We start from the raw sequence: 17,795 nt of genomic DNA, 5'->3' as shown, positions 1-17,795 counted from the left end.
CCTTTTGCTGTGGCTAAAGTGTATCCTCTTGGACTTTGACATTTGGGATTTGGAATTAAAGATTTCTCACATCTGTCGTTTAAGACAGTGACCATGGGTTTAGCCAGAAATAAATAAAAAATAGGCTCTGTTTTAGGGGTATGTACTTTAGAGGTGGTGATGTTCAGCAGACTGATTCAGGACAGAAACAGTATAGTCTAGGGATGGCCCCATGAGAAAATAGCATTGAATGGATTTTGTTGGATAGGTAGGATTTGGAAACAGGAGTAGAATGACATGAAAAGAAGCATTGGCAGTAAAAGAATTTGCACAAATGAGTGACAAGAGGGAGTGATCTGGTTTGACTTTTAATATTGGGCAAGTATGTGAAATTATAGATAGAAGATTAATAGGTTTAACTTTAGGTGGTAGTTTGGGGCCAGATCATAGGTAACTCAAACCTTATATTTTTAGATAGTAAGAAACTGAAAGGGTTTGAGACATGAGATTGTTGAGAAACATTGACAGTTGTGTTTGGGGCTATTTTTCTGACCCCTGAGTATAATTTGGGTACATAACTGTCACCATTAATAGATTATTCAAACTTGGGCCTCTTCTTTCTCACACTGGAAAAAGAAAAAAGATGATGAAAATATCAAGGCCACTCCTAATTTACAAATAAGTACTGTATTAATAATGACTTGAACAAGGTCAACAATAGTTAATGGAAGCTGGGCATGGTGGCGCACAATGCCTGTAATCGCAGTGGCTTGGGGGGCTTAGGCAGGAGGATCACGAGCTCGAAGCCAGCCTCAGTAACAGCAAGGCACTAAGCAACTCAATGAGACCCTATCTCTAAATAAAATACAAAATAGGGCTGGGGAAGTGGCTCAGTGGTCTAGTGCCCCTGAGTTCAATCCCCAGTACCCCCCTACCACCACCACCACCACCCGCAAAAAAAAAAAAAAAAAAAAGTTAATGGAAGGGTAGAAAGAAGCCAAGGTAAAATAAAGTGGCCAAATGTTTTGATGATCAGAGATGATCTGATTTTATGTCTGTCTTTGTAGCATAGTTGTTATTAGTGCCCTTTTTAGCTTTGGAAATGTTTCCTGGTTGGGAAAGTAAGTCCTGTGGCAACCCTAAAGATAGTGTTTTCTTTAGCAGTGCTGGGGATCTGTATTTCTTTTAATGAACATATCTGAGTTTTGGAATATTCATTGAAGTAATACATTCTAAAGAAAACATACTATATTTGATTTTTGTCTCACATTTTTATTTATTTCCATTTCAAGGCAGCCACTGGCCATTTGAGAATGTCTTATGTAGCCACATGCCATCCCTGAGGAAATAGGCTTTAGAATGTCAGAACCTTAGGATTCCCAGGTCCCAGGTTTTTGTTTGTTTCCTCCTGATTGAAGTAGGTCACTATAGTCACATGGAATCTGATTTAAGGCTTGTGTGTAGGTCTAGCTATATTGTTTGTGGAAAGTCTAAATGCTTACTGTTCTTGTGTTCTTCCACACACAGGCAGAAGGAGAAGACAGCCTGAAGAAGATGCAGCTGATGGAGCTTGCAATTCTGAATGGCACCTACAGAGATGCCAACATTAAATCACGTAAGGATGAGACTGAGGCCTAGGGTTGTAGCTGTCTCTGTTGTTTTGTCTACAAACTTCTTTTCACAGCATAACACATGAGCAATTAAACTGAAGAATTGAAGTAATTGTGTCATTGAACAGGGGAGCAACAGTACTTTTTTTTTCATGAATTACTATCCTCTCTTGATTTTATTGTATGCCAGCATATCGAAGCTTTAGGTTTGTAAATACTTCATTTTTCTGATGACATTTTGATGTCCAAATTCAAGAAATTTCCTGTTCTGTACAGCTTCAAGGCCTCCAGTTTATTTTGTTGTATTTATGCACAATACAAGACTTTGAAAGCTTTTTTAGAAGTTTAAGTGTTACTGGATGAATGACCCTTCTGTTGAGTTCTTTCCTGTCCCTTTGCTTGCATGTTCCCCCTCCGGTGTTTTTCCCTGTTGAGTTCACACGTGAGTTCACAGAGATCAGTGGGTGGTGATAACTATTTCCAGTCTTCTATTTTTCTTCTTAGAAATCTGTGCATGATTTTAAAAGCTATGAGAATTTCTTTTTTAAATTTAAAATGAAATTTATATTTTGAGATAATCTAATGGTCACACATCATATAAGCATAATATTATTTTTCATTTACTAATGATTTTAAGAAATAAATTTTAAAGTCCTTGCCAACTTTGTAACATCTAGGCGACTCATTGAGTTTAGAAGTGTAATTATTTTACAAGTGGTAATTTGTAATTGACTTTAATTTATGCATGAGAATGTGAGCATATCCTTAATGTCATGAAGTTAGGATCTTTTTATATTGTTTTTTTTCTAAGAAGTTAACTACCAGTGCTTCAGGATATACATATAATCATCTAGTGGTTATTGGTCTGACTTAATACAATGAAAATTATTCTTTCTTTTAATTTGAAACTGAAGTTACACTTACAAAATATACCATAACTGTTTCTGTGGACTCCAAATTACAAATTTTTTTGTAACATCTTTTAATGCAAATGTTTTCTTGTGCTTCTGCATGCACCTTTAGTTTCAAGAAATCTTAAAAAGCAGATATATCAAATATATAAACTAAATATAACATTTTATTTCATTCATTTTTTTACAGTGGCTTTTAATTTTTGCACATTTGTTCTTAATCACATTGGGAAAGGGAAAGCTGATTGCGTTTGATTGGTGTGCTTTGGCATTTTGTGTGATCAGTGCATGTACTAATGATTTCCTTTTATTTTTCTTCTTTCCTGCTTTTTTCTTTCTTTTTCCTACTCCTCTCTCATTTTCCCATATTTTATACTGCTGTCCCTGTACTTCTTCCTGAATTTCTTTGCTTACTGTAGCAGCCCTTGCCTTTTCTCTTGCAGCAACAGCCCAGGCTGCTCCAAGGATCATAACTGGGCCTGCGCCTGTCCTCCCACCAGCTGCCCTGCGTACTCCTACGCCAGCTGGCCCTACCATAATGCCTTTGATCAGACAAATACAGACCGCTGTCATGCCAAACGGAACTCCTCACCCAACTGCTGCAATAGTCCCTCCAGGGCCCGAGGCTGGGTTGATCTACACACCCTATGAATACCCTTACACGTTGGCACCAGCTACATCAATCCTTGAGTACCCTATTGAACCCAGTGGTGTTTTAGGTAAGTTCTTCTCCCTGGTGGTCAGTGATATTCTTCATACATTTTGTTGCCCCAGACTTAGAAATGATTTTAACAGTTTTAGAGAAGCGTTTCTGCCCCTTTTAAGGGTTCCCCTGTTAAATAACTGCACCCAGTTTGTTCAGATTCACTTGATAACTCAAATTCATTTGTTTGGGTAAATTTGCAGTGTACATCTTAAACAAAAAATAACTTTCACATCTGACATTACTAGAATTATTCTTGAGTTTTATTTAGGTTTCACCCAATTGTCTTAATGCCTTTATGAGCTCCTCCTTCTGGAGTTAGATTTCTTTTGACTCATGGGTTTCTTTAATGGCTAGTTAACTTCTAAACTTACCCATGAAAGTATTTTGAGATTTTTATGAAATTTATATTATTGGGTGCTAAGTATTTGTGATCACTTTAAATGGGACCATATTATTGGTTGCAATCTTAACTGAACTTTGAATTTTTTGTCTTTTGAAGTCCTAAGATGAAACATGAGACAGCTTTAAGTACAGTTTGGAATAAATGAGTAAAATATGCAGTTACTGAATTCAGATTCACACTGGAGGCAAAAATTAAGGTCATACTGTAAACGCTTGGTTTTTACATGAACATGAACAAAAAGTGGTGTGCTCGAAAAAGACATTACTGATGCCTTTTTTTTATAGAGTGGATTGAAATGCCAGTCATGCCTGATATTTCAGCCCATTGACTTGCTGGATGAAGGACTAGAACACAGCAGCTGTTCTAGCACGACCAGTCAGTGTGGGACAGCTGTTTCCACGCAGCCCTTTTGTTTCACCAGACAGAATCTGAACACTTTCTTTCCTGAATTGTATATGACTTGGTGCTGCATGCATGCTGTTGACTTTTAGGACTTTGTTCTTTTAAAGTTTATTTTTCCCAAGCATTAATATTGATTTATAAAAGTTTGAAAATCTTTAATGAACCCGGATATTAAGATTTAAGCTCGAAAATTCATTGTTCAATTAAAGAAAGCCACAATGCTCTGTATGTTATCTGTGTGTGTGCATGCACTCAGGTGCCTTTTGTTTTATGAACAAATACATTTTATTGTACATGTTTTCTGTCTAAATCATTGTATAAAGTAATTACAGGTCAGAATTATACCACAGAATATTGATGAGAGGCTTGTTTCTGTTGCACATTTCTTGAACATTTTTAAAATAACATGTAACCTATAACCTTATTTAAGTTTTCCTTTCTATTAATACTCTCTCCTGTGGCCCCATGCATGCTCCTTCCCCCTAGAAATCCTCTCTGCTGCACCCACAGCATCTGTTCCCGAGGAATTAGGATCCTTAATTTTCTGTAGGGCTGAGGCTCTTAGCCACCAGCTACTGTTCCAGGACTTTTGAGTCCAAGATCTCCCTAGTTTTGCCATGTAGTATTACACTTGTATACAATTAGTTTATCCAAGATGAAAAAGGGGGTGATGGACCAGTTTACTGCTTAGAAACAGCAAGAGGCACTGCTGTAAACTTTATTTCTTATTATAAATTAACATGCTTTTGTTTCCATTGGGAAATTTTTCATTGTTAAGACCCACTTATTAGACTGGCAAAATTAAGAGCAAAATACAGAGATACCTATTTGGCATTCATAAGGTGATTAATAATATGCACCAAATTGGGAGGGGGCTATCATAATCAGTGTTATTTATTGCTTTGCTACCTAAGCAGTAAAACATGATATTGACCCCTTGGAGAATAGAGGGGATTATTATAAATTACCAAGTTACAATAAATTTGCACACAGATAACATGCATGCTATATATCAAATCTCACATTAAACGATTTTAAAATAAGCAGTGCCTTTCAAAACAGATGCAGACATGTGTGTTTGTGGTAGTGAGGAGATTGGTATTAGCATCAAATCTTCATTGATGACTAATTTTTAATTCCCTTCCTTTTATCTTTAGGTATGGCTTTCCCAGCGAAAGGCTAAGAATTCAAGATCGGTCTTAACTGAACCCTCATCAGATCTGAATTTAACAAATGCTTAGTCTCAGCAGCCTCCGGGGAAAAAGCTTAGCCTAGCAGTCAGTGGCTTACTTGCACTTTTTGCACATAGATATAAAGTAAAACCATGTTATTAATTTGGTTTAGTCTGTAATATGACAAAGTAACGGTAATTTATAAAGGAGTGTATAGTAGTGTACTGACTGCTAAGTGTACTATACTGTTTGCTTTACTAATCACCTAATTCATTGCAGTTCATACTTATTGACTCAAAGTTTTAAACCACAATCTGTAGGCTTTAAGAATTGCTTTTAAACCTTTTTAAATAATAAACTCTGGAAGTGGTCTTAAGGTTAGCAAATAATTGTCAGTATTAAACATGGCATTATTTAAGTAGTCCTGCTGCAAGAAAGGCACTTCAGTGAATATGTGACTAGTAAAGCTCAAATATGTTTGGATCTAATAGAGTCACGAAATACTGTAACTTGGGGATTGTAAATGAATGGATAAAATAGGTTAAGGCCAACATGTTTGAAATGAATGCAATATTAATAGATGCATATATATGTGACATATAATGGTTAATTTTAAAACTACTGTGCCTTAACGTGTTTCTTAAAACAAACTTTTGTAGTAAATGAACATTTGAAAGAAATCCATTTTGATAAACCTGCTGTTAATGTTTTTTTCCCCTTCTGTATGTTTTCTAACTTTGTCTTGGTAATTGCAATTTAACTAGGTGCGGTGGCTACTAAAGTTCGAAGGCACGATATGCGTGTCCATCCTTACCAAAGGATTGTGACCGCAGACCGAGGTTAGTTTAGTTCTGCAGTTCTTGTTTATAAGAAATGCGTTGGATGTCCATAAAATTTGCAACACCACACCTGATAGAAAAATGTAACTGCTTACCTGTACACTGTTTCTTTTCCTTTTCTAAATTCTTTTATAATAATTGACAAATTTAAGGGTTGGGTTTTTTCTTTTCTTTTTTCTTTTTTTTTTTTTTGTTTTTTTGGCTCCCTTTTTATTTTAACTTATTAAATCTTCTATTCCTATTACTATGATTTATTTCTACTAAAACATAAATTAGTCAATTTGGGGAACTATTAAATTTTTATTTTGCCTTAACTAGTTTTCATTAATAACTTTTGCTAAAATTTACCTTTTAATCATTCTGAAATTTTGGGTTGGTATTGCAAAATGAATTGAATGGATGGTGCTTTAATGAGAGAAGTAAAGGAATATATGCCTCCTGTGTACTTTTGGAGAAAACTGAAGATTTAGTTTCCATTTCTCTTTGTAATAAAACACTTGAGCCACTGTATAAACATGAGGGTATACATGTCAAGTACTTAGCTGAAATCAACAAAGTCAGGACTGTGAAGATAACTTTCATGTAGTTGGATTTTTTTTTTAATAAATTAGAAAATCAGCTCCCTCTTATTCTTACATTTTCTTGCCAAAATGGATCCTTTGATTTTTGTCATTTGCTGCTAAAATATTATTTGAAGGTAGATGATCTCCTCAAGTTCTGTGGTGTGTGAGATCCAGCTTTTGGATATCCTTTTGGACTGACCTGTGACTGGAAAATAAGTCTTCATTTTTCTCCTTTGAACATTTGTAATTTGTGTCCTATATTTGCCCTTGGACCCTTTTATAAATTATTTATGCTTATGGAGAAGTGATATTTTCGGTTTATTGACATTGAATGGTTTTTGTTTTTTCATCAAAAGATAGGGAAACCCAAGCATGGTTGAAAAGCATCTTCAAAACTCTTCTGTTAGAACACATTTATTACTAATTAAATGGGTTAAAGACTCTTAATATTATTAGGGGAAACTGATGAATTTATACTCCATTTGTACATCCTCTATCAATTTGATCAGACAAATATAGACCTCTATCATACCAAACAGAACTTGTCACCCAACTGCTGCAGTAGTACCTCCAGGGCCCGAGGCTGGGTTGATCTACCTAGTGCTTCATGGTTACCTAGAGTACTAATGATAAATACTGGACACAGTTGTTGTCCACATTAGAAATAAAAGATTTTTCCAGTGACCTTGATGACATTTATTTAGCATCACAATAATGAGAGATCCTTGTAAACTTTTAATGAATATAATTTGTAGTGATTTTTCAATGAACTCTGAGTAGTAGACTCCAAGTTCAGTGATTATCTATGAAAATAGTGCTCCTTTTTAAAGAAGTATTTTCATTTAAGATTTTTCTATCCCTGTATGCCCTTCTTTCAGAGACTTGTCTTAATTTTAACACAGTAATTATTGGTTTATTTATTTCTCCAATGCCTTCAGATAGTTGAAAATATTAGAGGAAGATTTTATTAAGTATTTGGAAAACAACAACACATTCCATGCATGGCTCTTTTGTAGTGATATGTATTTTGATTAATTTTGCTACTTTCAAAATGCAATGTCAGCAAACCGAAATGCTTTTTTTTTAATAGTAACAATATTCATTCATTCTTACTATCACTATGTGCACTCTTTGGGTCTAAGGGAGATGTCTGAAGCCTTCACTTAAATTATTTTATTATACTACTGTTTTCTCTATTTTTGAGGTTTTTTTTATTTTTAAAAGTATTTTGAAGAGAACTTATTATAAGCATTTTGGATGAAAGAAAACTCAGCCCTTGGACATATAACCATGTAATTCTATATGATCATTTAGAGTACTATGTGATAGACAAATATCTACTTCTTTACTAAAAATAAACCCACCTCTACAAATATTTCAAAACTAAATTTAAAGCCTTTAAGACCAAGTGACTTTTTAGTTGTAATGAAATATATAAATGGTTTTGCACAGTTGACATACCTGTGTGTACTGTATGAGACCAGGACTTGGCAGAGGATATATTTTAGGTGTACTGGTATATATAAATGGTAGTTTGCTTTGTTTTTCTACTCCACAGCCCCCACAATCAGAAATTTTTCTGAATAATGATTTTACAAAAACCATTACTTACATAATTTGGATAAGCTTAAACCATTTTAATCAGAATTTTAAGTAATATCTAAAATGCTTTAAAATTCATATTTTGGAATACCTGTGAAGAAGTAGTGTGACTACATCATATTAAATATTTATTTTCTCCTTTGATTTTTGGAAGAGCAGTTCTAAAAATATTACATAAAATTCTACTTTTTAAGACATTCAGGGAAGATTTGGTCACAATGAGGATACCATATTTTTGTAGTATTTATAAACTATCCTAAATGATAGACTATAGTAGAAACATTTTCCTCATATGAAGGTAAATCAGTCCATCATAGAGATCATTTAAACTCTGTGAACTTTATGCCTGCTGGGTTTCAATTTATGAAGTGGCACAGAATCTTAACTTTGCACTGAGTATCTTTTCATTCACATCTCCTCTGCCTTAGTCACAATGGCAACAGTACAGAAAATTCTATCAAACCTCAGAATATAGTAGAAATAATTAAGCTGTTGAATATGAGTCTTAAAAATCATACTACTGTTAAGTGGACCAAGTTTGGTGAAGCAGAATGTGACAGAGGTTGGTTAAGGAAGGAACAACTCAAGGACATTGGGAATGATAACTTTTCCACTTGAGAACTACTTTATGTTTTACTGTAATTTAAAAAAAAAACAACAAAAACTTTTTTTTGTTCTTTTTGTTATTTTGCAAAAGAAAATAGTATTTACAGGTGGCTTCTTTTAAAATATAAAAATATAAAGCAGGAATGTATATGAAATGTCAGATTTTATTGTATTTGCAGAGTATTAGCTTTGAAATTGAATAAAGAAAGCTGTTTGTAGATTTCAAATGCCTTATTGGTATCAATTAGAAATTTCTTCTATTTTTTGATGTACTTAGAGCTCTTTGAGGTATAGAATTTTAAATGGCAGGATTTTACAGTGTTTACATGCAAGTGCATTTTATAAGTGTTCTATATGTGTAAAATAGTATTTTCAACTGGAAATTGTTGGCCAGTGCAGAAGGCCTGGCCTTTTTCTAGTTCCCATGATGTTGCCTACACTGCTAGACTACAGTATTGCTTTGTATCATGAGGCCAAGAAACTCCATGTTGTTTGTAAATAGAATAATTGAAAAAGCAATAAACATTTATTGAACAAAAGAAACCTTGTTTGGCCCAGAGTTTATGTTGAACCAAATTGCTCATAGAAATTTAAATTTCTTTAGATTCATTTCTGTTAATCATCAGTTATTAATAATCACATCCATCATTAATAGTTGCTTTAATGCTTGCATCTGAGAGAGTACTAATGCTTAATAGCAGTCAGATACTGATAACTGCACTGACTGTTCAAAATTCTGTATATCAAACCTATTCATCATTGTTTTCCAATTTCTTTCATTGACTGCTACTAACTATTAGTTGTTAGTTGTATTTTATTTCTATTTTTTCTGTTAACCAATTTTTTTTCTTTTGTGGGAGTGGGCTCCTCTTCATTTGTTCAAATCATGATATGAATTGTCATGATTTTTATTGTATTCTGTAGATGGTGTCAATCAGTTTGTCAGAATTAAACATGCTTTTTTTTTTTTATTAGTTGTGATTAGTTTTTCATGTTGTCATTAAGCCGTCACTAGCTGAAACTAATCTCTTCTCTATCTTTTCTTTTCTTTTTTTTGTTTTGTTTTTTGTTTCTAACCACCCAGCCGCCACCGGCAACTAACCTATGACCTTCTGACCTCTGAACTCTTCACCCAATGATGACCTGACCATGCCTGCCTGCTGATCAGTTAACTGGTAATCGCCTTTGCTTGCCTGTCGTCAGTGCAGCGAGCTGAGGCACTTGTCCGTTCGTCTTACCATCTAACCAAACAAAAGACAAAGAAATTGTTGTCCTCCAACTCAGCTTTTTCCCCCCCGTTTGGGTGAAAGTGGTTCTAGAACCTGCACTGAATAGTAGTAAAGCAATAAGGCCCAATTCATCCCACAGCACTGATCATCTTTCAATGTCCCACCCCAAGCGAACGGTAAGAAGGCCTCCTTAAGAAGGGAGACAGATGGCCCTTAACTACTCAGTGACAGAGGCAGTTACTGTGAGAGACTTCTAGGAACCTTTTCTTCTCATAGCGAAGTCAAGCTCTCTCTGAATGTACTGTGTGATGATGCATCATGCATGAACCTTTGGTCAGGGAAGTCATTGGTGAAGTGATTCAAAAAGTATTCAAAATTTGATATACTGTTCAGTCACTACAGTGCCCTCAAAGGGCAGAAGTTGCAGCCTTTTTTATATTGCCTGCCAAATTTGAAGTATTAGAAGAGTGTGCCATGAGAGAAAAACTTAACAAGGAGTTTTGAAAAGTAATGCAAAGAACAAAACTGCAACACTATTTTTTAAAAGATGGATATCTGAGTTAAAATTACAGAACCTTTATTTTACACCTCCTTAAAAAATTTTTTGAGAACAAGGTACATGCATTATGTGTCACATTACTGGGCAAACTGTTCAAGTATTTTTTTTAAACCTCCCTGTATAGAAAAAATCATTAAGGATGTAAAAGCCATGCTTGCCTATTTGCTGTATACATGTAATGAAATTGTAGATAAAGTGTAGTGCATTGAAACAAATGAACAAAAAGTAGATACTTTTACTATACAAGGGTGCTGGTGCAGAAAAAAATATATATATTTTTGGAAATGTAGCATTTTATACTTTCAAGTGTTATAAAAAAAGAAAAAGAACAAAGAAACCCTTTATTTCATTAAATGATTTTTTCTGGTGGTTGTCAAGAAACAAAAGACCAAAAGAGCCTTTTTGTCTTTCTTTTTTATTTTTTAAGTATTGGAATAAGTCTAAAGAAAAGAAAGTGCCTTATTTTCCTTCATGGTCATTTAGTCAAGTGTCTTGTAAGATCAGCTCCCCCCTCAAAATAAAAGTAAATGCATGTTACTCAGTCGCCCAGTATGTGAAAGAAGATGAGAGGGGGACAAATGAGTTGAGGGTTTGAATTGTATGATTTGTGCCACGTTACCTTGATGCAAATTTGCCAAATCTGATACTGTGAAAAAAATTTGAATAACTTTTCTAATATCTGACCTAGTAAGTTTTTAAAAACATATCATAATTGAGTATTTTTGGTTGTTACAAACTTCAATGGTAACTTAAAGAATTCTGAAAAATTTTGTGAGATCTGAACACCAGTTTACAGGCAAAATTAGAGCTTTATTGTATTTGGAGATGAGAGATGCATTGGATTTTTTTCGTAATGGAGATAATAGTCTACTTAGCAAACTTTTTCACAAAAATGAAATTTTTTTTGTGACTTTCATTCTGGAAAAAATAGTGTTTTTAAATGACCCAAATTTAATGAGACTTGTTTATAGCATACAGATAACTGGCATAGTCAAAGTCCATCTTCTGGCTTTAGCAATCTCCCTCCTTCTTCCCACATATGTCCTTTTTGTCACCTTTTTTAACTTCAAAAGAATGTGAAAAAGTAGCATCATTGTGCATATGGATACTGAACTACATTTCAGTTTAAGCTTCCAATTTCTCACGAAGTGCAGTTTTATAGTTGAAACAATTTGCATATAAAGGCTACATGTAAACACTTGAGGAAATCATTAACTGCTCAGTACCAGACGTGGCAAATCTCAAGTGACAGTGGACTCCCAGCTCATCAGCTCGTTCCCTCTTCCATACCTTCATGGCTTCATAGTCAAGGTCAGCAGGAAACTCAGTTGGCACCTTCATGGTGACCTCTCCATCAGCTGTCTGTCTCACTTGGAACCGTTTTCAGTTTATTTACTATGCAATAGACAGTTGTTGTTTTATATTCAGCTAGTTTTGGTTTAATGTGCCACTGCTCTTTCTGTTACACATGCCATTGTTTTGATTTATTTACAATATATGCCTTGCCATTTTGATTTTAATTTTGTTTGGTTGGTTGAATAAATTGCGACACTCAAACACTTGAGGTGATAGTTAAAAATGATACCAGTATTTGATCCAGCTTCATCTCAACTATGTTAAACCTGGACATTTTAGATGTTTATCAAAGGTCTTTTATGGGGAAGAAAGTAAACGTATGAAATAATAAAAGTGTGACATGAGTAATGTCGGCTCTGAACAAACTTTTAATAACTTAGTTGACAAAATTTTGGATCAACTTAAAAGAAGCATGACTTTTGAAATCTGAATGCCTTGGTTCTCAGTATTATCATTCTTTTTGAATTTATTTCTTATTAAAGTATGTAGTTTTTAAGACTTTTTTCTGACAGTATTATGTAATTTTTAGTGTGGGTAGATGGGAGTGTCGCTGGTATATTAATGTACAGCTGACATGTATTTTTGTCTATTCTTTATTATCTTAGTAGTTTTCATGCTCTATATGTACCATAACCAACCTATTGCCTATGAGAAACATGTAAGATAATGTATTTACAGCCATTGTTACAAGTTTATAATGTATTTTTCTATCTTGTTTTATATGTATGTTATATAACATTCAAAAAGAATTTTTTTCTTGATTGAGAAAAGGATACAAAATGCAAAATCCACAATTTTGATAACTGAAAATTGCCAATTGTTTTGCAGTACTTTATTATATTGGGTGTTTTGTCTTTCTTGGGCTTTTAGTTAGCTGATGAATGAATACATTAATTAGACACTTTTGGGTTTTAGTTGGGATTTTACATAGCTTGCATTTTAATTCTTTGGTTCTTTGCTGTTTCTATTAACCCATAGCATTATTTTAATAAATGTTATAATACCAACCTACTAACTCTGGACTATGTCTGTTTATTAACCTTTACATGTTTAATTAAAATAAACAAATAAAGACAAAAGAATGTAAAGTCTTGAGTTCCTGGACTAACCCTGAAGACCGTGACCACAGATAACATAGCGTGACTTGTTTTGTGTTGTTTGTCAGCTGACAGTTTCGCACACTACTGTTCAAATGGCTTTGGTTATTCTGGCCTTCTACTTCGGGTGTAGGTGCCAGTGGAGATGAGAACAAAGTAGCATTCGTTCGAGGCATTCTTCTCCTGGTCATGCCACTTGCCTTTCAGCATCTGCATTACTAATTCCACACTTCTTATTTTTTCCTTCTCCAAAATAATCACTGTCTGCTCACAGCATACAGAGTAGAGATTCAGTGTGATGACATGCCCTGAGAATACAGTTTCATTCATTGAACATTCATTTTAATTTCTATGAGTAGGTGATTTTATGGTCACATCATAAAGCAGAGAATTTTTGTATTAAGATGTTTATTTTAACATGGTATTTTTCCTTTGTAAAGCATTGAATTTGTTTAGCCAGCTGTTTCTTTTAGAGGAATTGACGTAGGTAAGGCTAGAGGCAAATTGGGTCTCTTTTTCCTAATAGTGCAGAGTAAGTGATGAGTAACCAGGATGATGCAGCCCCACCTCTTCCTCACCCAGCCTTCAGTGAATGATGGAGCTTTTCTCAGGTGTTTTTTCTGACCCACTTCCAAAACACAGCCAAGATTGATGCAAGAAATTTAAGGGGGAAGAACACTGAGATTTGAAAGGTTAGGTGTGATTAATTTCTTGCATGCAAATCAATCAGAGAAGATTTCTTAAATATCCTGCTTTTCGTGGCCTGTGTAAGTGGACCTCTAAATCTTGACTTCTTGAGGTGTGTTTATGTCACAGATTGGTAATAGCCTTTTCTGTGAAACAATTCTCCTGCGTAAGAAAAAAAAAAATTCTCAGGATGAATTTTGCATTTGTAAATAGTGGTTTATTTTTGTAAATTATATTTTATTTATTTAAGAGTTCTAAAATTTAGGGCTGAAATGAGTTACATGTCATAGTCATAATTATATCAATGTGCTTCTAACCAGATTATCAAGATATTCCTTGTTTCGTATATGTTTATGCATATATGAAATTATCAGAATAGTGATAATTTAATCACCAATGAAAAGGTCGTTTGGGTTATGTCATTTCTCTGATGGAAAGAGTAGGCAATGTATCATTGTTAGGTAGGCAGATCTTTAATATGCTACTTATCTGTTGAAGTTCACATTGCCATAACAAGTTTTCATGTATTATTCTGTGAAAATTTGAAGATGCCTGTCAAGCTGCTAATACACCAGTTGTGGTACCATGTCACTTAAAGTGATGAAGAATTTCTATGCAACTTGCTATTCTCTGAAGCCTATGAATGCAGTCTCATCTCATTTTCAGTTAAGGGTACTTTATGTATAATTATGTCATATTGTCACCTTTTATGTTGAAAATGTTGTAAAAGATGGTTTTAAAGGGTGAAAATAATATTGCAAATCCCATTTTTATACAGGTCGCAATAATATTAAACATGAAACTATCAAGTTGCTGGAGTGGTAAAATTCTGGAGTTTATTGCTTGATATTGTTATTTGATAAAATGCTTGATAGTTGAGTTTTCAGTCAAAAAAGTTGGTGAAATTAACATACTTAAACATTCTTTTCCTTTAGGTACAAAATGTCAGGAAGAACATATGAAAGTACATGTTTGCATACAACCCTAGTCAATAGTTTTTGTGTTAGGATACATGTGAGCAGTTACTGAAGCATGTTGTCCATAAAACAGAAGGTTTACGCATGATATACAAGAATAATATTTGGTAAAGTTGATCAGTGTAAGTTGTCATTTTCTAGTGCAACAAAAGCAGATGATCGATTAAACCAATGGCTGTTTGTTGCCAATTTCTGCCAGTGAAGTCTAACACTTTGATATCCTACATGTGACAGTTTGAGGGGGGCATTCCTTGCTTGTTTGGCAGGGGATGCCTGTCTTCATTAACTTATTTATGGACTCCTATTTTAGAAATATTCATGGCACACATTTTTTCTATGGTGTCTTCACTATAAAATTATGTAAACTGAAGTGCCTTTGTTTTGAAGAGACTTAAAATTATATATATAACTAGTACTCAATGGTGACTCTAACACAGTGCCTCCTCCTGTGTTGTTCCTGCACTTACTGCTGTGGGTGGAGAGGGGGAGGAGGAACGACTTTGGTAAGTAGAAGGTGGTGGTGGGTGGAGCAGAGAGCAATACTTGTTGATTTGACATCACTTGAAATTTTGCTGTCCCTTCTTAGCAAAAGATATTACATTGTGGAACGATCTCGGTTCCCAGTGTATAAAAATCAGTTAACATCTCTTTTAAGGTGTTACTGTTGAGAAGCTTTGGTCCTCAGATTTATCTTGTGGTTTATATTATAATGGTATGTATAAAACATTTAAAACTTGTGGAAATTATAGTTTCTATATATTATATACAGACATTGGAAATGGGTGTTCCCAAAGCACATGTGACTCGAACAACAAAACAGGTACATGAAGTGCAGTAAGCCACCTGGGAAGACTGCATGTGCTTTATCTTAAGCCACTACAGCTGAAAATGCTGCCCTCACACACATGTAAATACCAGAATAAAGAATGCAAATTTAAATTTTAATGCTTTTAACACTACTTAAAAGAAGCTTACATTCTTTAATTTTAATATGTAACTATAAGATGATCATATAACTTGCTCTAATTTTAGTAATAAGAAAAGGAAATAAGTGAATAGACTATTACAGTATTCCTCTGTTGGACTGCTTATCCAAAATAGTTTGCATTTCTAGTTATCATTAAGAAATAATGGTGCAATTTTTATGTAATTTTTAAATGTAAGAAAGCAGTCCTTAACCAATTTGTTTTAACTTTTTTTTTTTTTTTAAGAGAGACAGAATTTTTTAATATTTATTTGTTTTAGTTCTTGGCAGACACAACATCTTTGTATGTGGTGCTGAGGATCGAACCTGGGCCGCACACATGCCAGGCTAGCGCGCTACCACTTGAGCCACATCCCCAGCCCTCTTAACCAATTTTTTATCTCACCCACTATGTGTAAAAAGTCTGTTATCTTATAAATAATACTGTTATAAAGTAAAAGAGTTGGTGAAATATTGTTTCCAATACTTCCTAAGATCTCTTCTTGATATCCAGTTTTGTAACTCCTTGCACTTTCCAGTCTATCTTGTTTATATAATTTCCAAGTTCTTTCATTTCCTTTCCACCCATTCTGTGGACTCTAGATTCTCCTTGACAGTGTCCTTTTCACCTGCCTCTCAAAGTAGCTAACAGGTCGGCAGCCATAGGACCAGGTAGACTACTAGCCCAGAGACAGGTCTTGGTTTGCCTATACATATGTTGGTTTTGGTTAGAGTTTTTTGTTATTTATTTATTTATTTATTGCCCTCCCCCCCAAAAAAAATTACTTGCCAACATTACAAATCTAAAGGGTAAACTTGATCTTCATGAAGTCTGCTCAGTTCAAAGATCAGAGTATCTAGAAAGCTCAAGCACATGTTTTCAGAGGAGCCATCAACTAAAACTGAAAAACTATTCCTATTACTGCTTCCCCATCCTGTCTTGCTTTTGTTCTCTCCTCTCCTGGCTCCTGTATTGCTTGTCTGTCCTAATCAGAGTGATGATGTGACTCTTCAGACACCAAATTGCCTCCTCAAGGGGGATCATGTAGAATAGATTTTAATGATTTTCCTCCTGAAAAATGAGATGAATATGGTTTCTGAATTAATCAAACATCAGTCACTGTGATTCATACGTGCTGTGTTTTGGTGGAGTGAGATACCTATTGAAGTGAAGGCAGTAGATATTTAAATGTTCTTCCTATTGTGATTTTGTTTAATTATTATCTGCTGCTGTTTTCATAGCAACTCTTGGTGATGTTAGAAAGTAGTACTAATTGAACTTAAGAATTACATGTCTAACAGAAAACGTTAGTGATTCATAAAGCCTGGAGTCAAATTTTTCTGGAAATGTGTATTAAAGTTAGATTATGCTAATTAAGTGCTGCTTTGTGAAATATGTGCACCTTCATAAAAGTATCACCTGTTTGTGCTGCGGTTCCAGTTTTTTAGAACATCTCTTTGAATTAAAATATACTGTTATCCCTGTTTTCTTAATTTATGTTCTATATATATTGGCTGCTTAACTGGATTTTAGTGAACGTTATGGGGAAAACGAATATGAATAAAAGAAGAAAACAATTGGCAAATAAGTATTTTCTTGCAGGAAATTTGAGTTATTAAAATGTCAGTATTAAAAATTTCAAGATGACTTATCTAACTTAGAACTTGTGTCAGGGTTGGGAGTAAGTAAAAATGCCTTGACTGTCCTGGAAACCTAAGTTTTAAAAGCTGCTCTTACCTGGTATTTTAACTGACGTGTTCTACAAAATTAGACCAACAGTACAAAAGGAGAGTTGACTTAACAGTCTACATTGATAAATGAAAATTTTCTTCATTGTTTTCTCACTGATGTAAAAGGACATTTAAAAATTGTTCAAAAGTTTAAACCTACTAGGTTTCCAGATGGTAGAAGAGTGGAACACTTGAAGTGGGTGAGTGGAGTGCAGTGGGAGAACATCTGAAACAGGGTTTAAATTGGCCACAGGGAAGAAGCAGAATTTGACACAATCTAGAAGTGGTCTGTCCTCTAATAAGATTTTGTTCAGTACCTCCCAGTTCTCTTTGGGTTTATAATGAAAGCAACCGGCATGGAGAGAAACAAAAGGGAAAATGTAATAGATGTTTTATGGTGTG

At 34.3% G+C, this 17,795-nt stretch overlaps 1 protein-coding gene across 8 annotated transcripts in view; it reads left to right on the top strand.

The window, feature by feature from the left end:
* Qki (QKI, KH domain containing RNA binding) overlaps positions 1–12,948 on the top strand; it is a 93,805-nt gene extending 80,857 nt beyond the window's left edge. For 2 of the 8 annotated variants that reach the window (XM_015498604.2, XM_048805860.1), the window contains 4 exons: positions 1,507–1,594; positions 2,920–3,219; positions 5,948–6,022; positions 9,878–12,948. In XM_015498604.2, the coding sequence (XP_015354090.1) occupies positions 1,507–1,594; positions 2,920–3,219; positions 5,948–6,022; positions 9,878–9,894 (480 nt within the window). In that variant the 3' untranslated portion in view covers positions 9,895–12,948. Of the gene's footprint in view, positions 1–1,506; positions 1,595–2,919; positions 3,220–3,893; positions 9,333–9,877 lie in introns of those variants that run through there. The other 6 variants (XR_007348667.1, XM_048805856.1, XM_048805857.1 and 3 more) reach the window with 6 other exon arrangements.
* The last annotated feature ends 4,847 nt before the right edge of the window (positions 12,949–17,795 follow it).

The sequence above is a fragment of the Marmota marmota genome, unplaced genomic scaffold, assembly GCF_001458135.2.
Source record: "Marmota marmota marmota unplaced genomic scaffold, marMar, whole genome shotgun sequence".
Classification (NCBI taxonomy): Eukaryota; Metazoa; Chordata; class Mammalia; order Rodentia; family Sciuridae; genus Marmota; species Marmota marmota.
The sequence above is the reverse complement of the archived record's forward strand: the minus strand, read 5'-3'. Positions and strand labels throughout refer to the sequence as shown.